A 25,292-nucleotide genomic window follows, 5' to 3' on the forward strand; every position below is an offset into this window, starting at 1 on the left:
AAAAATGCTAACAGCGTTTTGCACAGAAACTCACTCATAACACCCTTATTACTTATCGTAGCTGCACCCGCAACCCATCGATTTGCATTATCAGATGACACAGAATCGATTGGTACATACATCATCACTCCATGATAAGAACTCGCGAAGATATTAACAAGAACACACATCAAAACATGTGGCCCTAGGTAGCTAAAAACTGCAACATGGTCAAAAGTGGTCTTCAATGGCATTAAAACAATAACAACGCTGCTGAAGTTAATCCATAGGTTAATCCAATGTGTCTGTGTCCCTTTGAAATGATCTCTGATAATCCATAAGCAATAAACCTGCTTTTCCGTTTCCAGATGTCAGAGCGAGAGATAGGTTCGCTCTCATGCAAAACTGGGTGCATATCTCTCATTTCTCAATGGTAAGAGGTGTGTGTATGTGGAAATTCCCCTTCGATTATATTGTCTCTAACGGTCAAAAAGAGATGTCAATCACCAAAATCGTCGTTTTTTTTGTAGTTATGGTCATTTGTTCTGGATATGTAATCTTCGAGCCTGAGACCTGAAAAACAGGCTCAGTGCTTAGCAGGTTAAATGTTAAGAAGCCCTGAGACACAGTTTCGTGAAACAGGTTTGAGACTATGCTGCTGGAGTGTTTTGAATCCTGTTACGGTGTGCAGGAAGCAGGACCCAAATGCAGATTTAAGTGACAAAAATAATTCCTTTATTTCAAGGCTATAATATACAGAGACAGAACAGAACACTCACCGCAGACCACGTCATTACACAAGACAACCCGACAAAGAGAGACAGAAAACCCAGAACTTAAATACACCCAGGACTAATCACATAAACACGAGACAGGTGAGGAGGGAGGAGAAAACACAGAGGCACCAGGTGAACACAATCGGGTAATCAGGGAGGGAAACAGACAGAAAGCAAACAGGCAGGAAACGGGGGTGAACACTTTACAAAATAAAACAGGAAACCCAAAGATATAAAAAGACAAGAAAACACCAACACAGACAGATCCTAACAGTACCCCCCCCCTCAAGGGACGGATCCCAGACGTCCCAAAACAAAAAAAAGTCCAAAACCTCAAGCAGGGTGGATGGAGGGGGTCCGGAGGAGGGACGCATCACTAAGCCACCAGGGTGGGTGGAGGGGGTCAGGAGGACGGGACTGAACTGACCGCCCAGGGGCACGGCAGAGGACCAGGAAGGGGTCTCGGGCGGACGGCCCGGGGGAAAGGCAGAGTCCAAGGTGGGGACCATGGAGGGGCGAAGGCAGCGGCAGGAAGAGTCAGGGGGCCGGGCTCGAGGGCGAAGACCGCAGATCTCAGGGGGGCGGGCTCGAGGGTGAAGACCGCGGCTCTCAGGGGGCCGGGCTCGAGGGCGAAGACCGTGGCTCTCAGGGGGCCGGGCTCGAGGGCGAAGACCGCGGCTCTCAGGGGGCCGGGCTCGAGGGCGAAGACCGGAGAGCTCCGGAGGCCAGGCAGGAGCCGGTGTCGACCGGACAGGATCCGGAGCCGGTGGGACAGGTGTCGGCAAGATTCCCCACGGAAGAGGACCAGGAGTTGGCAGGACCCCCGGCAGGAGGGCAGTCGGCGGGACCCCCCAACGGGACAGGACACAGGATTGGCAGGACCCCCGGCAGGAGCGCAGTCGGCGGGACCTCCAACAGGACAGGACACAGGATTGGCAGGACCCCCGGCAGGAGCGCAGTCGGCGGGACCTCCAACGGGACAAGACAGGGAGTTGACAGGACCCCCGGCAGAAGAGTAGTCTGCTGGACCTCCAACGGGACAAGGCATGGAGTTGGCAGGACCCCCGGCAGAAGAGTAGTCTGCGGGACCTCCAACGGCACAGGACCTGGAGCTGGCAGGACCCCCGGCAGAAGAGCAGTCCGCGGGACCTCCAACGGCACAGGACATGGGGTTGGCAGGACCCCCGGCAGAAGAGTAGTCTGCGGGACCTCCAACGGCACAGGACATGGAGTTGGCAGGACCCCCGGCAGAAGAGCAGTCTGCGGGACCTCCAACGGCACAGGACATGGGGTTGGCAGGACCCCCGGCAGAAGAGTAGTCTGCGGGACCTCCAACGGCACAGGACATTGGGTTGGCAGGACCCCCGGCAGAAGAGCAGTCTGCGGGACCTCCAACGGCACAGGACATGGGGTTGGCAGGACCCCTGGCAGAAGAGTAGTCGGTGGGACCTCCAACGAGACAGGACAAGGAGCTGGCAGGACCCCCGGCAGGAGAGTAGACGGCGGGACCTCCAAGGGGACAGGACAAAGGGTTGGCAGGACCCCCGGCAGGAGAGTAGTCGGCGGGACCTCCAACGAGACAGGACAAGGAGCTGGCAGGACCCCCGGCAGGAGAGTAGACGGCGGGACCTCCAACAGGACAGGACACAGGATTGGCAGGACCCCCGGCAGAAGCGCAGTCGGCGGGACCCCCAACGGGACAGGACATAGGGTTGGCAGGACCCCCGGCAGGAGGGCAGTCGGCGGGACCCCCAACGGGACAGGACACAGGATTGGCAGGACCCCCGGCAGGAGCGCAGTCGGCGGGACCTCCAACGGGACAGGACATAGGGTTGGCAGGACCCCCAACGGGACAGGACATGGGGTTGGCAGGACCCCCGGCAGAAGAGCAGTCTGCGGGACCTCCAACGGGACAAGACATGGAGTTGGCAGGACCCCCGGCAGAAGAGTAGTCTGCTGGACCTCCAACGGGACAAGGCATGGAGTTGGCAGGACCCCCGGCAGAAGAGTAGTCTGCGGGACCTCCAACGGCAAAGGACCTGGAGCTGGCAGGACCCCCGGCAGAAGAGCAGTCCGCGGGACCTCCAACGGCACAGGACATGGGGTTGGCAGGACCCCCGGCAGAAGAGTAGTCTGCGGGACCTCCAAGGGGACAGGACAAAGGGTTGGCAGGACCCCCGGCAGGAGAGTAGTCGGCGGGGCCTCCAACGGCACAGGACATGGGGTTGGCAGGACCCCCGGCAGAAGAGCAGTCTGCGGGACCTCCAACGGCACAGGACATGGGGTTGGCAGGACCCCTGGCAGAAGAGTAGTCGGTGGGACCTCCAACGAGACAGGACAAGGAGCTGGCAGGAGAGTAGACGGCGGGACCTCCAAGGGGACAGGACAAAGGGTTGGCAGGACCCCCGGCAGGAGAGTAGTCGGCGGGGCCTCCAACGGCACAGGACATGGGGTTGGCAGGACCCCCGGCAGAAGAGTAGTCTGCGGGACCTCCAACGGCACAGGACATGGGGTTGGCAGGACCCCCGGCAGAAGAGCAGTCTGCGGGACCTCCAACGGCACAGGACATGGGGTTGGCAGGACCCCTGGCAGAAGAGTAGTCTGCGGAACCTCCAACGGCACAGGACATGGGGTTGGCAGGACCCCCGGCAGGAGAGTAGACAGCGGGACCTCTAACGGGACAGGACAAAGGGTTGGCAGGACCCCCGGCAGGAGAGTAGTCGGCGGGGCCTCCAACGAGACAGGACAAGGAGCTGGCAGGACCCCCAGCGGAACCTCCAACGGACCAGGACATTGGGTAGGGACTTGAGACGTGACTCGAGAGGGGACTCGAGAGGGGAACTAGAGAGGGGACTAGAGGAGAGACTAGAGGAGGGACTAGATAAGGGAACTCGAGAGGGGACTCGCGAGGGGAACTAGAGATGGGACTCGAAAAGGGACTAGAGGAGGGACTAGAGGAGGGAACTCGAGAGGGAACTGGAGAGGGGACTTGAGAGGTGACCTGAGGAGGGACTAGGGAAAGGACTAGAGAAGGGAACTCGAGAGGGGACTAGAGGAGGGAATAGAGGAGGGACTAGAGGAAACTGGAGAGGGAACTGGAGAGGGGACTCGAGAGGGAACTGGAGATGGGACTAAATAATTGACCTGAGGAGGGACTAGGGAAATGACTAGAGGAGGGGACTCGAGAGGGGACATAGAGAGGGGACCTAGAGAGGGGACTAGAGGAGGGACTAAAGGAGGGACTAGAGGAGGGAACTCGAGAGGGAACTCGAGAGGGGACTCGAGAGGGGACTAGAGTTGGGATTTGAGATGGGACTAGAGAAGTGACTAAAGGAGGGACTGGAGATGGGACTAGAGAAGTAACTAGGGCAGCTGGGGCCAGATCTGGGTCTGGAACCAAGGCTTCTGGGGCCGGGACTGGGGCCGGAATTGAAGCCAGAATCCTGGCTGTAAGGTCCGGTTCAGAAGCCGGAAATATGGCTGTAAGGTCCGGTTCTGAAGCCGTAAACATGGCTGTATGATCCAGTTCTGAAGCCGGAAACATGGCTGTATGATCCAGTTCTGAAGCCGGAAACATGGCTGTATGATCCAGTTCTGAAGCCGGAAACATGGCTGTATGATCCAGTTCTGAAGCCGGAAACATGGCTGTTGGGGCCAGAACTGGGTCCGTAACAATGGCTGCTGGGGTCTGAACTGGTTCTGGAACCCTGGCCCTTTGGGCTCGTGCTGCCAACCTGGCCTTGCGACTCCTTCCTTTAGGAGCCGTTTGGAGGCTCCGTGGACCTCTAAAGGCCAGACGAGTACCAGCGAATGGCTCCTGGACTGTAGCAAACACTGGGTGAGAAGCAGGGGCTGACGCCAGACGGATCACACCGATGCGTGTGATATCAAAACGGGAGTTGGGAGGCCTGGGGCTGTCAGGCAGGGGATAACACACTGTGAGAAAATCCAAAATCCTGCCCGATAAGAATTTAACCAAGCCTGGCTTCTCCATAGTAATCCGGCGTGCCTCTGCCAGAACAGCCTCTCGCTGCTGAACCCTGGACGCTCCCAACCATCAATACGAGCAGTCATCCAAAGCAAAGGAAAACTCCAATAGCTCCTGCTCAAAAGGATCTGCTGGGCCCATATTTTGGTCGGGTTGTAATGTTACGGTGTGCAGGAAGCAGGACCCAAATGCAGATTTAAGTGACAAAAATAATTCCTTTATTTCAAGGCTATAATATACAGAGACAGAACAGAACACTCACCGCAGACCAAGTCATTACACAAGACAACCCGACAAAGAGAGACAGAAAACCCAGAACTTAAATACACCCAGGACTAATCACATAAACACGAGACAGGTGAGGAGGGAGGAGAAAACACAGAGGCACCAGGTGAACACAATCGGGTAATCAGGGAGGGAAACAGACAGAAAGCAAACAGGCAGGAAACGGGGGTGAACACTTTACAAAATAAAACAGGAAAACCAAAGATAGAAAAAGACAAGAAAACACCAACACAGACAGATCCTAACAAATCCATTTGCTTTTAAGTTTAGAATGACATCCAATGTGCCTCACACTGGGTTAGCAATGAGAAACCCTGTTCTGTATTTCCCTCTGTCACTCTTTCCATCAACCCCCTCACATGAACATCAGAAAGAGGTCAGAGTGTCTCTGGAGATTGATTTATGTCTCTTTCTCAGCTACAGACCAGCACTTCTTATAACCCAGTTAGCATGTACACTATATAGTCCATAAATGATTTAATAATCGGTGAGAACCCAACTGCGATATTATATTACAATCACAAGTCCTGTTCCTGCCTCTCCTAATTGAGATATCCTAGAGCAGTCAGAGTAAATATTCAATAAGCTGAGCCTGACTGAGAATTCAAATGATCTCAAATATCACCAGCTTCCCCCTTCAGGACAGAAATTACACCTCTGTGCTCCTTTTCTCAACTCAGTCTTATGCTTGCAGCCATCGCAATTAGCACTTTCCTTTAGTGTAATAAGGGGTAATAAGTATGGCAGGGATTGCACAACTCACTAATGAACAAGTTCCTCAGTATTTCACATCTCCTCCTAGACGCTCAACCTAAATCCTACTGGCCATTATTTATTAAAGGCAAGCTAATAGCTAGGCTGTGGGTCTGACCTAGATAGGTCTGTCTTAACCAGTGCTCTGTACATACCACCACTCTGGATCTGAAGTGACACCATGCATATTGCAATGTGGATGCTGCACAGGAGACCCTTGCAAGCTGCAAGGGTCTAAAGACAGAGGGTGTGTATGCTGTATGTCTGTAAAGCCTCCAATATTTACTAACAAATATTTGATTTGGATATGCAAGACATTTTGTACTGTGCCACTGCCTGGACATGACTCAAAGCCACTGTTCTTGAGTCTGTTTGTACAGCTCTTGATGGATCTGCACCGTTCACCAGAGGGCAGAAGAGCAAACAGATTGTGTCCAGGGTGGGACGAGTCCTTTACTATTTTGCCTGCTCTGCTCAGGCAGCGTTGCCTGAAGAAGACCTCCACAGAAAAGCAGGGAGCAGCCTATTGTCCTCTGGCCGTGTTCATCATCCTCTGAAGGGCTTTCCTGTCCTTTTCTGAACTGCTGGCATACCATGTGGTTACACAGTATGCCAGCACACGCCAGTTTCTCCTGCAGGTTTGTTGTCATGAAGTCTCTGCTGGGATTTTCTGACCATGGTGGTTGTGTTTGTAGTCCAGGAGGGATCCTCAGAGATGTGTGTGGCCAAGAACCTGAAAGCCGGTACCCTTTCCACACAGTTGCCATTGATGAATAGTGGCTCTGGTTGTGCACAGATTTTTCGGAAGTGTATGAGTTATTTCATTTTTGGGGAGTTGAGGGCAAGATTTTTCACTGAACATCACACTGACAGTTTCTGGATTTCCTCTCTGACGGCTGTCTCACAGTTGTGTCGTCCGTGAACTTAATGATGGTGTTGGTGAGATGGGGGTGGGGGGGGGGCACAGACGTGAGTGTAGAGTGAGTAGAGGATGGGGCTCAGTTTTTAAACCAGTCTGCCTGGGATGACTGTGTTGGAGACAGAACAAACGTCTATAAAGAGCATCCTCACATGGTGGGTCAGTGCAGTATGAAGAGCAGTGACCATGGCATCCTCTGTAATGAAGATCAGATTGAATAGGCTAGGTTAAAATACCATTGTAGCTGCTACGTCCACTCTCACAATAACATCATACAGACATAAATAAAATGTCTATCTGCATTGATTTAAAATGTAATGACAAGGCGTGAACAATTAGCTTTGTGTCCTGTTATGAATGCACCATAATACATTTAACATTTTCACTCACCAGCATCACTGGTTTCACAAAAGGGCAAGTTGAACCCTACACAGCTATCCTGTCTTTTTAGCACATTTATTCAGCTTAGCTATAAAAGAGCGTCCTTTTTTAAATTAGCTATTTGAAGCAAAGCTAGTTTGTCGGAACTGAGATGTAACGTGGAGCGAGATTCTTTTTTCCTGACAAAAAGGAAGGGTCGCTGCTTTAGGATGCACAAATTGGGTAGGTGTTTCTCCTTTTGGGCAACTGTAATGATGACACTATATTGATTGTATGAACATTTGATAATCACAACAATTTATTTTACACAGCAGCTAAATCTACATGCATGTGAATAGAATTGAAAAGTGTCTGGTGACTGGTTTGATTCCAAACTTTTTTTTCCAGGGTTTCTTTTCATGGAACGTTAAGAATGTAGGCCAAATCAGCACAAAACTAAAAAGCTTCTACTTCCTGTTGCGTATTGCTCTACAACTCCTCAATAATCCACTTAAGTACCAGTGCAAAGACCCACAGTGCCTACTCACTGCTGATTAAAAGCTCTCTACTCATCCTGTGAAAAATGTCTTTAGACATTTTGCAGGAGGGAGCGTGAAGCAAGAAACACAAACATGCATAATGAATCGACCTCCTTTCCATGAAAAAGGCCAATAGACGTGTTTTATCTTTCATTACTGTCTCTAGGGGGGTTATGATTTAACCCATGGATTTAACCTACTTTAGTCCCCTTTTTTTCTCCCATTTACTAGTAACCCACATACGAACAAAACAGAGAAGCTGATGCCAGTGCAATGTAGACAATAAGATGATTAAAGCAATTAATCACATGACCTTCTTTTTTGTCTTTGAGCAGTTACCCTATATCAGTTTCTTGTTTGTTTTTTCTCAATGTCAGTTTAGTTTTTGGTGCTGTTGGAAAATGTGTCTGTTCTGTAATGATGGCTGTCACTGCTAATGTTTAATCCCCAGTAATTGTACTTCCTCTGTCATTTAGAATAACCTAATCAGTGAGTGATAAACTGATTTGTTAGCCTTGTTTACTGTTCGTGTAGTTAGACCTCCACTTTTATTAAAAACAGTGTGAAATATTGAAAAGGTCTAATATTGTATGGTTAGTGTATTAGTTAAATATCCCTTTATTCCATTAAACATAGCTGTGTAGCATTTCTAATACTGAAACAAATGCAAATGCAAGCTTGGGAAGACGTAATTTAGCATGATCCCACTGCTCTATTATCCCACTGTTTTTAAGCGTAGAGGTGTAGAGGACTTTCAATGCTATTGCTCTGTCCTCGCCTAGCAAACCAAATATCAGAAGTAAACAATTCAAAATGAAATTGAATATGTTTTGACTAGCAACAAGACACTCTTTGTGAACATGCACTTGTTGTATCCTGAAAAGAAGTCCCTTCTGTGCTTCTCACTTAACGTTACTCTGATTCACATTCCCTCTATTCCCAAACCACTTCCCTTCTCTCCTCGCTGCTTCCCTCCGTCCTCCGCTCTCTGGAGAACATGAAAGCTTTTCATCAGAGAGTGTAATTGACTGAGCTGCCACCCTGTCTTCCCCATCAGTGGGTGACAGGAGGGAAAGGGACGGAGGGTGTGTGTGTGTTTGGAAGAGGCCAGCGTTACCATTTACTCTTCTACGCATATCCCCTGCCCTGTAATCCAAATGAACATCAGCGCTCCCATGCAGAAAGCCCCATGGGAGGGATACTTTGACAGAGGGACAACCTCACTGTCAGACTATGGACCTGGACGCACACTTGTGATGCTGTACACTCATAGCTGCATGCATATATTCATGTGTGCACACACTCTAACACCAATGTACTCTTGCATCTCTCCTTCATGTTCACTTCTCCATGAGCAGCCGTAAATCGGTGTTGCCGGGCAGAATGGCGTTAGTCTTCTTGTGATTTGCTAGTTCTAAATGTATCTGTTTCCTGTTCATCCAGCCATTTTAATGTATATATTTTCACAATGGGTTTGGAGAAGAATAAATCAAAGTAAAAAAAATATGAGGATACAATGAAGTTCAAATAAAAAAGAAAGCTGTGACACCTTTCAGTTTGAGGTTTAATCTACTGCAGGTTAAAGAACACTTGTGCTTCACAGAGATTCAGAGGACCTGCAGGCACTTACAATATCTAAAAATAAGACATTTAAGTTGTAGAGCAGTAAGCCATGGATGATGTGAATATTTTAATGGCTGTAGAATAATCACACCATCCATGTTTAGTTTGGTTCTCTAAGGGGTTAAGAACTATTACCGGGATACAAACCGGAGGAACCAGGCATGGAGGGAGGTGGCAGAGACAGTGGGTGAAACTGGTAGGTTTTCGCCTGTTTGGGGATTTTATATCCAGTTTACTTCGTTCTAACATTGCTATTGCTTTGTATGTCGGGGGCGGGAGATTCATGTGATTGGTTGTTGGTCGTGTTGCTCGCAAAAAATCGCCAAGCTTCAGACACGCCCAGCTTCAAGCTTTTTCGATGCCTGTAGTGTAGACGGGCCGTAATGCTTGCAGTGGCTTACCACAACTAGCTAGACTTCACAATAGGAGCAACAAGTAGGCTACTGTAGTAGCCTGGTCTCCTCGGCCATGAACACAGCTTACATGTTAGGGTTAGCGCACAACAAAAAGACTCAACAACCAGCACGCCACATCAAAAAAGACAGCAGCCTGTGTTCTTAATCACAAAGGATTCGCTAGCTAAGCTAACAAGCTATCAGCAGTAGTAGCATTTGCGATCAGGGACTGAACATCTACTGGACATAGTATATTATTTAATATACATTAACTTTACATTACTCAGTAAGCATATAACAAATATACTGTTGTAAATATTTTTTACATGACGTTGATTTGGTTTTATTGCTAAGCTTAATTGATTGTTTTAGCTAACAGCTAACATCGTGGGCGGCTGCGACTCAGGGGTAGCAAGGTCATCCAGGTGACTTGATGTAAATGAGGTCATACTTATTATTGTAATTAATAATTATATTAAATATAATGACAAATAAATAGTTGTCATAGGTATTAACACCTATTTAGGTTTTTATAAATATGAATAGATGGATTATTTGTTATTGTCATGAATACATGTTACCAACCAGACTTGCTCTAACCCAGTGGTTCTCAAACTTTTTCTGTCAGGGCCCCCCCTTTGGAGAAAAAAAAAAGTCGGGCCCCCCCAACACAAGTCAGGCTCAGTGGCGGCGCCAGAGATTTGTTTTGGAGGTGCTGTGGGGTAGCTTGACGTTTCATAGAGGGTGCTCAAACATTTAGGGTTTCCCATTAATGGACCGGGCGCTACAGTATTTTCAGGAATTTTCTACTGCAACAATCCACACGCATATACACAGTGTGACAGTTACAATTAAGGCTCGATAATCAGCTCACGGCATATAGGTGTAAGCAGGGGTAAAGTTCTATTTTTATAGGTGGTGTGTGGACCCCCGGGAAGATTTATTTTTAAATATTGCAGTTGAAAGCATCAATCTGGTGCACTTTGAGAGCAAAATGAAGAGATCTATGGATACCTCTCTCAACACCCATATGAAACAGAACTGTAAGCAGATTTACTTTTTCTTTATGGATATTTTACAAATCACCCTTTTAAACTTTATTCTTGTTTTACTGCCATATAGTATTTCATACCTGTTTTTCATGTATTCTCTTATTTTTTTATAACTATAATGATCATATAAACGTGTGCCTCGGAAATAATTGTTTACATTAATCGTGACCAAAACGTTTGAGACCCACTGAGATAACTTAGACTAAAGTTAACTATCTAAACACTGAGAGAGTCCTTTAGTTCACTGAGTCTCTCAGTCTGACAGGAGAGCTCTCCTCCACTTTGTTGTTGAAAAAACTCCTTATATCCGTTAGCGTAGCTCGCTAGCACCAGAAGCTAACAACAACGATCTCCGGTACCGGTGCGCTCTCTCTCGCGCACACAAAATGGCTCGTTTCACACACACACAGAGCCAAGCTTTAATGAAACACAGAGACCCAGACGTAATAGTACTGCATCATATTATTTTCGAATAAATCATTTTTCAATTTATGATTTTTTTTTTTTAATCTTTTTTTAAAAAAAAATGTAATAACCATTTTTCCTCCTGGTCTCTCGCGCCCCCCCCTGGCATGCCTCTGCGCCCCCCAGGGGGGGCGCGCCCCCCACTTTGAGAACCACTGCTCTAACCCCAACCTAACATCAGATATATGTATGAAACTGCTCTGCTTTTCCATGTCACTTATTTGACCTCTATTTTATTTTGGTGCTCATCAAAATTAATATGGTGATGCTGCTGTCGTGACCTGGTTTTCGCTAAACTGCTTTTTAAAATCTTACTGGGACTATCTGGGGAGGAATGAAGGCAATAAATGAATTTAAATTATCTCATGATGATTAAAAGTAGAATATCTAACTTATTGAAGCGCAGTACATCAGTAATAACTTTAGTGTAGAAAAAGGAGTCATACAACCCTTTAGAAAATAATGTTAAGAGAAGAGCCAAAGTCAAAGTTATCTTTTAAACACTATAACAGTTTCCCTCAATACTAAAGTAAAACTTCAAGTTGTACTTTATTCAAAGTACAACTTTATTCCATTGTTAATGATCTGCTGTGTGATGTCTTTGCAAATATATTAATTATTAAAATAATTGTATATTTGCTAAATGAATGTTAAGTGTCATTGAAATGATTTGAGCAGCTTAGGTCTAAAAGTCTTAAGACGCACTGAGTTCAGTTTCCTCAGATAAAAGCCCGTCATAAAGCCATGGATCTGATTAAAAAAACAAGTATTGAATATGTTTTGTGACCTGCACTTCAATGTAAAGTTATTTAAAAGTACTTTAATTATTTGGGAACCTGAAACTGTCGTACTGTCCTTAGGAACCTGGTACTCGACTACATGCATGTTGTCGTGTTGCTGTGTTCCCAGAGAGCAGCAGATCTCAATAAAAATGATAGCAAGAGCTACTAAAGTCAAAACACCTTTCATTAGTAGAGTATGGTGATTAGTAACATCAGAGGACATACAGTATACATGTAGTGAACTATATTCTTTAAACTATTCATGACTTTGGCTACGAGGGAGTGAAGTCGGTTTTAAATCAGAAGGTTGTGGGTTGTCAATTGATCATTAGGCAAGATACTTAACCCTGAGTGGCTCTCGACGGCTTGGCCAATGGTGTAAGAATGTGTTGTATGAATGTTAGCTTCCATGAGAAAAAAGTGGCATATTGCTCTGCATGAATGAGGTGTGAATGGGTGAATGATGAATGGTAGTATGTAAAGCGCTTTGAGGGGTCGTAGAGATTGGATAAAGCGCTATATAAGTACAGTCCATTTAACATTTATTCATCAAAATACCAGTAAAACAGTATAGACAGATTGAAAAGGGAAAGGCTTAAAAACTTCTGGAGCCTACTTTTCCCATAATGCAGCTCCATGATGTCCTATTGGTCCCTGTGTGCCTGGTACGCACATCTTTCTGCACCAGTTTGTAATGCCGGCTTTCCTATTTTCTTTAGACTTCAGAGTCTATCCATGCCCAAGCAGGGACAGACTCTATTTTCTCAGGCTCAACAAAGCTCCTCCAGAGCCACACAAAGTCATATTACAGACTTTTCACAGCGGAATTCCTGTTACAAGAGTACACTTAAAAGAGAAAAATCAGTGGAGTTCCCTGTAAATAGATTACTTAGGTATTTGATACTTTCAACAGCTACTCACACATGGATGAATACATCCTTTGACCATCTCACACAGTAGTCACAGCCCAATGTAGTCACAGTAGTCACAGTAGTCACAGCCCCCCCCCCCCCCCCATCAAAGACACTGTGCACCATCATCTATTACAGGCAGCCAAAGGAGCCCTCAGATCCCCTGATCCACAGTGCATTCATCTCTAGTAGTGACAGGGATCCCTAGCACTGAGCGCGTGGTCAGGAGACCGAGGGCTTTCGGCCCACGTTCTCTGGTGAGAGCCCTGCTTACTCATGTGTACAAGTACTTGATGTACGTGGCCACAAAGAGGTTATATAATATGCATGTAACTCCAGAGACTCAGCTTTACATAACTCCACATCATCTGATATTCCCAATAGATTTACTACAGCAGTGAAGTGACTGTTAGAGATGTCTGATGAAATAGAGTTCAATACTCTCTGAGGCACCGGAGGGACTTATATTCTTTGGTGTAGTAAAAGTAGAAGCTTTCGAGTTTTCTGAATAGTCTACCTTTTGGCAGTTTTCTTGACAACTGTAGTATTTGCAGATTTGTATATCCTATTTTTTTATATTTATGTTGCAGATTGGTCTAATATAGAGTATTCTAACGTATTATGCTTATTTTATATTATGTGTTTTTAGATTGATATATATTTTTCTATTATTTATTTTATTATATATTGTTTGGTAATGTGTTGCTGTGACAATAAATCAATATCAATATGGGATTAATAAAGTATATTTAATCTAATCTAATTATTTTATGAACAAGTCCCTGAAAGCAAAATCTGCAGAATGTGTAGCTGTTATATAAATGCAGAATTCAAAATACAGCATGTCTCTCGTAAAAGTAGTATAGTAAATGGACTTCTTAGAAATGACACAAGTGACCATCTGCCCATCTTTGTAACCATGCAGAGCTACATTAGGACGTCAAATCATCCAACAAAATACAAGATACAGTCAAATATGTTTAACAAACTCTAAATTAGACGATACTGGAATAATAGTCGAAGATTTAAATAACACAAAGAACAATTTTTCATTTGATAAAATGTTTAAAGAAAAATCAAAAGAAGCACACAAGTAAAATGTATAAAAACACACACTTAGAAGTACTATAACTTCTATTATTATAATTGTTTCCTTCATGTCTTGAAAATGCATTTGTATGTGTGCGTTTGCATGCGCACATCCGTGTAAACTAACCTGTAGCTGCTCCGTCCACACTCACAACAACGTCATACAGACATACATAAAGCAGCGACTGTATTCACCATGACACAGACAGTCTGTGTTTTGTATATGTTTAACTTTTGTCCAGTTTCTGAACAAATATGAGGAGCTGTGAGCTCTGAGTGTGTGCTAACAGCTAACGGCTGATGTGTTGGGCCAATCACGAAGCGTCATTTCTTGACTGGCAGCAAAAACAACCAATCACAGCAGTGCTTCTATGGCTGGCTCTGTCCAATCACAAACAAGAAGTGTTCTCCCTAAGGAATACCCTTTCCGTCCAATGTGAAATGCTGTGGTGTTTTCTGAAATGCTGTGGTGTCTTGCACTTCAGGGCCACCGTAATTATGGGCCCTGCCTGTACCTGTTCGCTCTGCCATCGCGTGAAGGGTCTGCTAACAAGCGACCAACAGAAAGGTTAATGTTGTTGCACGTCACCTCAACCCCCCCACATTGTTCATGTGAGGAGCTTTGCTTGTTGGAATGGATAATAAAGTGACTGACTGAGGTGAAGCCATGGGTCAAGGTTTCAGCAAACAGCCTCCCCAGGAGAATATATAGTGTGTTTGTGCAATAGTATCATCCCTTCAGCATAAGGAATTGTGTGCATGTGTTGTAGGTGTGTTTGTGCCTTCATGTGTCACAGATGCCAAAAAATCCTTGGTTGTTTTTTAGGCTTCAGTGCTAAACCCAGCTTGTAATAGATCCTGAAGCCTGGATGGCCTGCAAGCCCGTAAGTGCCTTTATACTGTACTGTAACGTTGCATTAGACGACAAAATGTAACTAGACTTCCTCTGGGCGAATAAAACCATTCCTGTCTGGTGGGGAAGGTTCTGTTGACTGGCAGCTTTGATTTGGCCCCTGACCAGCTCACTGGGGTCGAGCGTCTCCTCGGATACAGATCATCAGACCAGTTGGTTTTTCATTGAATTAAAAATGACATTTCAAGTTGTACACTGACATGCAACAAAGGTCACACCATTTTTTCACCATTCATTCCAATGGCTGGCGTCTATGTCACGTGATCTTCAACTTTCTCTCCGCAGACAAAAAAAAACATGGCCGACCTTCGTTTTATTCTCGGTGGAAAATGCCTATTTTAAAGTTAGTTTGGCCATTAAAATGCGTTTTCATGTCATTTGATGCGAGAAATATGAGTTGTTATTTCAGATTACAGTGAATGTACATGGTCTTTAGTTTGCTAGTTATTACGAAGATTACTTCAGGAAATTGTGTCCATTCAACGTTTTCATTGTTACCAAGGTGGTTGCTAGGGACGCTGCTATCGATATTATTTCTGTTATGTTGTGTAACTGTTTAATGGTGTTATCTTTATTGCTATCCCCTTCCCCGTCAATGTATAGTGTTGGTCCAGAGCGCAAACGTATTAGTTTAACAAAATCCGCATCTAAAATTGTGGCAAAGATACGTTATTTTCCCCTGTGCAATTCTCCAACCCAGTCTCACATCTCACATCACATCGTCATAAACGAATACCAGAAACAGACGTAGGCAAGATCATAAATATATCAGCCATTAAACAACATCTTACATTTATTTTAACACAATAAGTCTCCTTGCAGTATCAACACTAATTCGGCTGACTTTTATATTTGATCCAATTGGTAGATAGGCTGTATTTACACCATAACGGTGCACAGCTGATATAAAGGGACACCTAGTGGTTAAAGCATGTTATTGAAATGTATTATTTGTATTATTAGATATTAATAGGATCTCTATAAAGTATATTCATTACTCGTTATTCTCTAATAGTTAATTAAAGACTGTATATAATGACTATTTTGCACATCCCTTTCAAGATTTCAAGATTTTCTAAGGTTTATTGACATATCATATTATACACAACTACGGTGTAGTTATGCAAAGAATGAAAAACTTGGGACACAGGCTCCTCAACAGTGCATTACAAGACATCTATCAATATGTGTGTACCTCCTGTTAGAAATTAAAATCAATGTTTTGATGGCATAATGTACCTTCAGTTTAAATGCTGTTTTATACTGAAAAACCAGAAAATTATTGTGCACAACCAGTTAAGCTTTTATTCTGAAAATCCTTCATCTCCAGTTAGCATGTGGCTAGTTTACCATTTATTATAAAGGTTAATTTAGTAGCGAAATGACATGGAGTGATGCACACCGAAACCTACTGATTTTAACACTGCAACTATAGACGTATTATTATTGCTGAATATTAAATGAAGGTATAGTTTATTTGAATAAAGTTATTGTTTACAGATGTGGGTAAGATGTGACAACATCCGGAATGACCAGAAACCAAACCAGCCGTGAAGTATTTTCTGTATTTTTTAGAATATGAACTACAACGTTTAGAATGTGTTAAAGGAAAAGTGATGAAAGACAATATGAGGAGAAGAGGCGTGTTTAAGTATATATTGAATGTACAATGCCTGAATCCTCTGTTTAAACGTAACGACGGACATTAAGATGTGGAGGGCCGGCCCGCAGGGAGGAGCCTGCAGAAGCTATATAACAGCAGCACCTGAGCGGTTCGGCCTCTTTTCTCTGCTAGCGGGGAGCCAGAGGCAGCTGCTTTTCTGTCGGACAAATATCCTGTTTGTGACTTTACCGCGCCTTTTTTATTAATTAAAGTACCAATTTGAAAACATCTCAGAGACTCCATTTAGTCTCCTTTTTAAGCTTCTCTTTCCTGGACGCGAGAATAACCATCACAGTTAACACTCCACCATTAAACTGTCATATTCTGCACATTTCTTATTCTATCTACATACATCTTATAAGAGTATAATACATTATGTATAATATCAGTTAAAATAAGTGCTTCAACATAGTTAACATTGCTGGAGGTATACACACATATTGATAGATGTCTACAGCCTATCTACCAATTTGATCAAATATAAAAGTCAGCCGAATTAGTGTTGATACTGCAAGGAGACGTATTGTGTGAAAAGAAATGTAAGATGCTGTTTAATGGCTGATATATTTATGATCCACGTCACGTTTTCAGTTCCTCATGTTTGTCTAGAAGTCTTCTCATCAGGGCTCTATAAATAAAGAACTATGGCAGATATGTAATATTTAATGCAGCCGAACCGTGTATTACAATGCCGTTATGTGATGACTTTCAAAGAGAAAAGCAAGCACACTCGGAATGAAGTATTATTTTATTTTTTAAAAATGTTTTGGGATTTCACATCGCATAAACACCATCTCCCAACGTGCATTAACCATCCAATCACCGAGCTGAGGATCTTGCCTATACGTCTGTTTCTGGTATTTGTTTATGACGATGTGATGTGAGATGTGAGACTGGAATTGCACAGGGGAAAATAACGTATCTTTGCCACAATTTTAGATGCGGATTTTGTTAAACTAATACGTTTGCGCTGTGGACCAACACTATACATTGACGGGGAAGGGGGTAGCAATAAAGATAACACCATTAAACAGTTAAACAACATAACAGAAATAATATCGATAGCAGCGTCCCTAGCAACCACCTTGGTAACAATGAAAACGTTGTATGGACACAATTTCCTGAAGTAATCTTCGTAATAACTAGCAAACTAATAATAATAATAATCTGAAATAACAACTCATATTTCTCGCATCAAATGACATCAAAACGCATTTTAATGGCCAAACTAACTTTAAAATAGGCATTTTACACCGAAAATAAAACGAAGGTCGGCCATGTTTTTTTTTCTTCTGCAGGGAGACATTTGAAGATCACGTGACATAGACGCCAGCCATTGGAAATTAATGGTGAAAAAAAACGTAGGGATCTTACAATTTCAGAGGTGTTTTTGTAGAAATACTACGTCCTACGTTGTGGACCAACGTAGATTGTACGTCCTAAATATATATGTAGACATACATACAGTAGTATTCATGTGTTAATAAGGCCACTTTTCAAATAAATTCAGTCAATAAAAGTTGAAAACTTGTTCTAACAAATCTTAGTTGATAAACAAACGATTTGCATAATAAGCTTGAAGTATACCCTTCTTATTTTCCCTTATTATAATCAATCTGAGGCTTTTGCTTTTAGGAATGAGCTGCCAACACCTTTTCTAGCAAAATAAATGAACCCTATCGAGAGCTGGGATGTAGGCTGTTTTTTACATAACCAGCGCCAGCAGTAAATAATAAAAAGAAAATGAATGAAGTTGACCATCTGGAGCACACATTTGAGACGATTACTTAGAAAAACTGGAGGTAAAGTAAATGTATGTGCCGACAGTTTTGCTCTGTGTCGTTAATTCACTGCTTCCGGCAGTATGTCATTTGTCGTTCACATTCTCCCTCTCACAGAATCACACAGCCCCCCCCCCCTCTCTCTCTCTCGCTCTCTCTTTGTATGAAACGATCAGCTACCTGTTGCCTCGAACCCATGGATAGCCTACAGCTGTGTTGTATTAAAAAAGCACCATTAGGCTATATCTAAATATCTAAGTTGTTCGTGCCCCAGCAGTTTGTACATATAAAAACGGGAGATAAACGTTTTTGCCCCAAATGTTCTCAACCTAGTGTCTTCCTCATGGCGGGTCGATCCAGCTCCCAGAGTCCAACTATATATCTCACACAGCTGCTAATAACAGTCAAAGGCAACACACACCCGAAAGGAGTGACATCAGTTTGGACCCTGCCTCCTACCACCTGCCTAAAGCAGACTCATGGCTGTCCACAATTCATAAAACAAAACTGATACAGACATATCATAACACCGCATAACAGAACGGCTTCAACGGGACGGACAAAATCCCTGAGTCGTGTTGTAAGGTGGAGTGACTCGTAGAGCTACAAGGAATTATAAAGTGGATGATAAAGGCTTTCCAACTTTTTCAAGAGTTAGACTTCACCTGAAAACTATTAATGATCCCTCTCTATCTCTCTCTCTCTCAGTGGGATACCTGGGAAGAAATGTGGAAGCATCATCTTCACAGCCGAGGAGCTCAGTAACTGCAGGGTTAGTAGCAGATCTCACACAAACACACACAGTCACACACACACCCGGTCTTACAGTGCGCACCATGTTATTTGTAAACGTGTTCATTTGAATCCATGCCGGCAATGAATTGAATACTGAAGAAGCAGTTTGCTTAAACTGAATTAGGTGTTATCTTTCACAGTGATTCTCCGTTCCTCCGTGCCTTCCGCTTGCGCCTCGGCGTTATCAGTTATTATTTGTTCTCAACAAAGACAAATGTGTGAATTTAAAGTGTCACCAACCAACCACGTACGTTTTTCTCTTAATGTTGGAGAGTTGACAGCTCTGGTAAACACACAATAACAGACACCTTACAGCAGGTGTTTCTTCTTCGCAAGTCTCAATAGCATCCACCTTCTTATCTAAATCCAGGGCTTCGGCCATTTTGAAACATATGTTGTTGCTTGTTTTTGTAGCTTTTTTGTGGGGAGTCATGAGCCAAAAGGTTAGAGCTGCTGCTCCAATCTTTAACAATGCACTGTAGTTTATAAGCTTAGTAACTTGATTTTTTCATGTAATATTCTAATATGGAAAGTAACCATAAACTAGAGCTGTTAAAAAAGTAAAGTTGAGGACAAATATAGTTCAAGTCCTTTAAGCGTTCCAGCTAAAGTGTGAGTGAACTATTGTTTGTTGAATCTATAATTCAGTTTGTCTGAATTGAAACATGTTCTGTTTTTGTCCTCTCAGGACATCGCAACCATGCAGCTGTGTGCCAACAAACTGGATAAAAAAGATTTCTTCGGCAAGTCTGACCCTTTCCTCGTCTTCTACCGGAGCAACGAGGACGGAACGTACGTGTGTTTGTTTGTTTAAACTCTGTTTGTCCTTCAGCAGATGTATGTGCCGCTCCTCTGTCACGACTCTTCCCCATCACTGACAGATACTGAAACCTGCGCACAGAGTTCTCTGTGTGATCCAGACCCAGGAGGCGTTTGAGAGCCTGTTGCCCATCAGATGGAAGAAGAGTTAATAGATTTTCTTGACACTGAGACAGAATGCTCCAATCTGTACTTAGTGTATCCCTTAGTATTTGAAAACTTCAGTCAGGGATCAAAACCCTCTGTGAGCCTGTTGTGTTTCTGCTGACCAAGATTTGATGCATTTGAAATGTTTTCCAAGAGAAATGTGGGTTTCTGAATGAGCTACCTTTCAATACTCACTCAGAAAGGCAAATTATTAGTAATACACATGTACACACATATGATCGTTCTGGTTCCATTTAACCTGTATATTTATTTACAGAAAGTTCTAATGTTGGGCTTTCTCTGTTTGTCTCCAGGTTCACGATCTGCCATAAGACTGAGGTGATCAAGAACAATCTGAACCCTGTCTGGCAGCCGTTCACCATCCCTGTGCGAGCGCTCTGTAACGGAGACTATGACAGGTGAGGCCACAGCACAGGGGTCAGGGGTCAGATGTTATTACCATCCACTACTACCTGTGATTCTTGTTGTGTTACCTGATGTTTATCCTCTTGGTTTCAAGCATATTTAACACTCCCTCTTGGCATCAAATGTTGTTCATATTGTATTAGTCATTGACATTTCTGGAACATGGAGTCGAAACACAATGAAACACTGGAGAGCTGGAACTTTTTGGCAAACACTGAAGATTTATTGGAATTTACGGCCGGAGAACTGACAAAGGCACTTGCTGCAGACAGGAAGTGACACAGCTCCTTCCCACCAATTCTGAAGATTTCTCCCCAGTCCCATGTTCTGCATGGCAAGACATAACAAACATTCTACTATAACCTCTATCATCAGGCAGGAATGAGAGAGAGAGAGAGAGAGAGAGAGAGAGAGAGAGAGAGAGAGAGAGAGAGAGAGAGAGAGAGAGAGAGAGAGAGAGAGAGAGAGAGAGAGAGAGAGAGAGGCCTGTGCTCAGCTGAGTAGAAAGTGATAAACTCAAAGGTATAGGCCTAGGAAAATATTTTCCTCATCAGTATTTAGTTAGGATTGGGCCTGAGCATGTTAAACTGAAAAACTAGACTGCATAAGCAAGTGTTGAATTAAACTCACAGTAAAAAATATACATTTACATTAGCTGATGCATTTATCCAAAGTGACTTACATTTTGTGAAATAAGAGCCTCCTGTATGTAAGGACACTATGTATCATCAGATATTTACATATATTAGTTGAGGCAAACTACTTAATATGGTTCATATTGACTACATTCTTCCAAAATTGGGCCTTTAGACATAGTAAATCTTTATTTTACTCAGGTGCGGTGGGATCTAGCCTTTACTTGAAACAGGCTTCTATTAAAGTCAAGTTGTTTTTTTATTCACTCACAAATAGTTTTGGTCGTATTTAATGAAGTTTTCCACATTTTGGATTTGCTCCTGTTTGCCCTGTTAAAATATGGTGATGGCATAAAGCTGTTAATACAAACTCAATGCTTACTGTTTCTGTCTTGAATTAAATGCCCAGTAGCATTTCAATAGACAGAATCATTTAATTTAGCTTTTATTTGGAGAAACGTGTTGGATTGTGTGACCTGCTCGGCTGCTACACAGTACCACAAATATTGCTGTTTTGGGGAACTGCATTTTGGGAAACTCTCCTAACTACAAATAAAACACAAATATAAAAAATGTAATACAGCTTGGCTGAGGCATAACCCACAGTCTCTCACAGTGAGAGAAACAGGACAGTAACACTTTAGGTACTTTTGAGTATTCCAAAACAAGAAACCTATATAATTGACCTCCAAACATTCCCCCTGCCATTATTTGGGCACTTTATCATTTATTAGTAATGTGAAAACATGTCGTCATGTTGCTTTCTTAACCATTTAAAGTTTCCTAAGTAACAACATGTGATCAGAGCCTGCTGAATGAAGAGGAGTTTGGAGTCCCTGCTGGTCAGAATAATGCCAGCAGTTGGCCGTGCTTCAGTCTCAGGCCAGTGCTGGTGTTATTGAGACCAACATGGAGGACATGCAGCGCCAGACTCATCTCTCTGACTCACACACAAAACAAATGAGCTCCAAAATATTTACTATTTTAAGCGACACTTTTATTGCGTGGTCTGGAATGTAATTTAATCAGATTTAGATCAGATTTTCTGTACTCATCCCAATTTGGGAAAAACAAGAGGGTTCATCATCATCCTGTGATATGAACAATAAGAAAGACAGTGGTGTAAAGTAACTAAGTAGATTGAATTAAGTACATTTCTAAGGTACTTGTACTTTACTTGAGTATTTCCATTTTATGTTATGCTTATACTTTGGTATTTTTACTTGAGTAACATTGCTAATGCAGGACTTTTACTTGTAACAGAGTAATACTGCACTTTGGTATTTCCACTTTTACTCAAATACAAGATCTGACTACTTCCTCTACCTCTGAAGAAAGATTGACTTTCTGTCTTACAAAAACTCTGACCTCCCTCTTCTGTCTCTCCCACTTCTCTTTTGTCTCACACTCTCCGTGGTTCTCAACGTTGTCTGTCTCACCCCACCCTCCCTCCTCTCGCCCCCCTCAGGACAGTCAAGGTGGACGTATACGACTGGGACAGAGACGGGAGGTAAGATCTCATGCTTTACTTTATTTTAATTATCAGCCCTAGATTGAATCCCTCAGATAACCCTCCGTCCCCTCGGCGGTCAGACTTGTTAATAGACAAACGTGGAGTGGATTACAGCCTACTCCGGCCCCTACAGAGATTCACCACATCTTCCAAAGCCAAAATAGAACTTCTGAATACACAATCCCTCAGTAATAAAGCATCCTTCATTCTTGACCACATCACCGATGAGAAAATGGACTTCATGTGCCTCACGGAAACCTGGCATCAGCCAGAGGTTTACTTCACCCTCAATGAAGCTTGCCCTCCTGGCTACAGCTACTTGGAGAAAGCCCGCAGCACTGGTCGTGGTGGAGGCCTAGCTGTCATCTACCGAAAGGAATTGGAACTGTCACTCCTGCCCCTGCCTGTATTGTCCTCTTTTGAATGCCTTGCATTTAAATGTAAACCCCCCTTCGCCCTGACAATACTTCTGCCACCCAAACCCAACTCAGCTTTCATCCCAGAGATACAAGACCTTCTCACTACGCTATGCACAACCTCTGCCAATATTATCATACTTGGAGATTTTAATATTCACGTCGACTCCCCCTCCTGCCACTTTGCCACTGAGTTTCTGCTACTTCTGGACTGCCTCAATCTGACACAGCATGTTAATGTCCCCACACACGCCAAGGGCCACACGCTCGACCTGGTCATCACAAACTCCGCCCCCATCAGCAATCTGCTAGTGTATGACTTGGGGGTGTCTGACCACAAGACCATCTCTATGGAGCTCTCTTTCCAATCCCCCCTCAGCATGCCCAAACGCCAAATCCGCTTCAGGAACCTGAGGAACATCAACCCGGACACCATGACCCTGGACCTCCAGCATCTTTCTTCCGCCAACTTCTCATCAGTAAATGAGTTGCATATTACAACCAGTCCCTTAACAGTCTCCTTGATCTGCACGCCCCCCTGAAAACCAGGATGGTCACCTTCTCACGCTCAGCCCCTTGGTACACCGGCGAACTGCGGAGAATGAAGACAGCTGGGCGTGTCCTTGAGCGGCGGCTCAAGGCCTCAGGACTCACTGTTCACCGGTTAGCCTATCGTGAACACCAGAAGGCCTACGCACAGTCCCTCAGAGATGCACGGCCCCAGTACTACTCCTCCCTCATCAACAACAGTACTGGAAACTCCAAGCAACTCTTCTCCACCATAAACCACCTCCTCAAACCCCAAAGTCCTCTACACTCCGACTCCACTGAGAAGCAGTGTAGCAACTTCGCCGCCTTCTTCACTAACAAAGTTGATACCATCCGCTCCCTCCTCTCTAGCCCCTCTGCACCTCCAATTATAACTGCTGACCCACAGCCTGGGACAACCCAGCCTCTTCGCTGTTTCGCGGACATCTCTCAGCGAGAGGTTGAGGGCATCATTAGGAGGATGAAGCCCTCCACCTGTGTCCTGGACCCCCTTCCGTCAGCTCTTGTGAAATCGTACATCTGTACCATGAGCCCCATGATCACTAAGATCGTAAACCTCTCACTCCAGGCTGGCCATGTCCCCTCTGCCCTAAAAACCGCTGTCATCAAACCTCGTCTCAAAAAACCCTCCCTTGACCCGGGAGTCCTGGCCAACTACAGACCCATTTCCAACCTTCCTTTTCTATCAAAGGTGCTGGAAAAACTAGTTGCTGCTCAGCTCCAGGACCACCTAAACTCCAACAACCTATTTGAGAAGTTCCAGTCTGGTTTCCGCTCAGGCCACAGCACAGAAACTGCCCTGGTCAGGGTCACCAACGACCTGCTGATGACGGCTGATGCTGGCTCTCCCTCTCTCCTCATCCTCCTCGATCTCACTGCAGCTTTCGACACCGTCGATCACGGCATCCTCCTCCATCGTCTGCACTCCACCATCGGACTCTCTGACTCTCCCCTTGACTGGTTCAGATCATACCTCACCGGGAGAACAGAGTATGTCTCCTTGGGCGAGGCAGAGTCGGGTACCCACAACGTCACCTGTGGTGTCCCTCAAGGATCAGTTCTCGGCCCCACCCTCTTCACACTCTACATGCTCCCCCTTGGCTCTATCATCAGCCGACATGGAGTATCATTCCATTGCTACGCTGATGACACCCAACTGTACCTCAGGATCAACCCTACCTCCTCTGCAGCCCTGCCTTCACCTTGCCTGCCTGGAGGAGATACAGGCGTGAATGAAGCAAAACTTCCTGAAACTCAACAGCTCCAAGACCGAAGCCATTATAGTTGGCACCCCACACCAGGTTCGGTCATCCACCATCATCACCATCACCTTCTCCGGCCAGGACATTACCCTCTCCTCAATAGTCACCAACCTGGGTGTTAAAATGGACACCCATCTGACCTTTGAGGCCCACATTAAACAGCTGTGCAAGAACTCCTTTTATCACCTCAGGAACATCGCCAAACTCCGCCCCACACTCACTCTGTCTGATGCCCGAAAAGCTGGTCCATGCCTTTGTCTCCTCCAGGCTGGACTACTGCAATGCACTCCTCATCGGGATCCCTAACAAAAGCATCCAGAAGCTCCAATACATTCAGAACAGTGCTGCTAGGATCCTGATGAGGGTGCGCAAATATGAACCCCCATCCTTAAAGCACTACACTGGCTACCCGTGGAACTGAGGATCGAATTCAAGGTCTCCGTCCTCACCCACCAGT

The 25,292-nt window shown here is 44.6% G+C and overlaps 1 protein-coding gene across 2 annotated transcripts in view; it reads left to right on the top strand.

Annotated features, from left to right (window-relative positions):
• Positions 1-25,292, top strand: part of cpne9 (copine family member IX) — a 227,939-nt gene that overhangs the window by 158,670 nt on the left and 43,977 nt on the right. For both annotated transcript variants that reach the window (XM_034220741.1, XM_034220743.1), the window contains exons 7-10: positions 18,982-19,045; positions 19,757-19,860; positions 20,349-20,453; positions 22,564-22,605. In XM_034220741.1, coding sequence (XP_034076632.1) covers positions 18,982-19,045; positions 19,757-19,860; positions 20,349-20,453; positions 22,564-22,605 — 315 coding nt within the window. The remainder of the gene's footprint in view (positions 1-18,981; positions 19,046-19,756; positions 19,861-20,348; positions 20,454-22,563; positions 22,606-25,292) is intronic.

Source organism: Gymnodraco acuticeps, unplaced genomic scaffold (genome assembly GCF_902827175.1).
Source record: "Gymnodraco acuticeps unplaced genomic scaffold, fGymAcu1.1, whole genome shotgun sequence".
Classification (NCBI taxonomy): Eukaryota; Metazoa; Chordata; class Actinopteri; order Perciformes; family Bathydraconidae; genus Gymnodraco; species Gymnodraco acuticeps.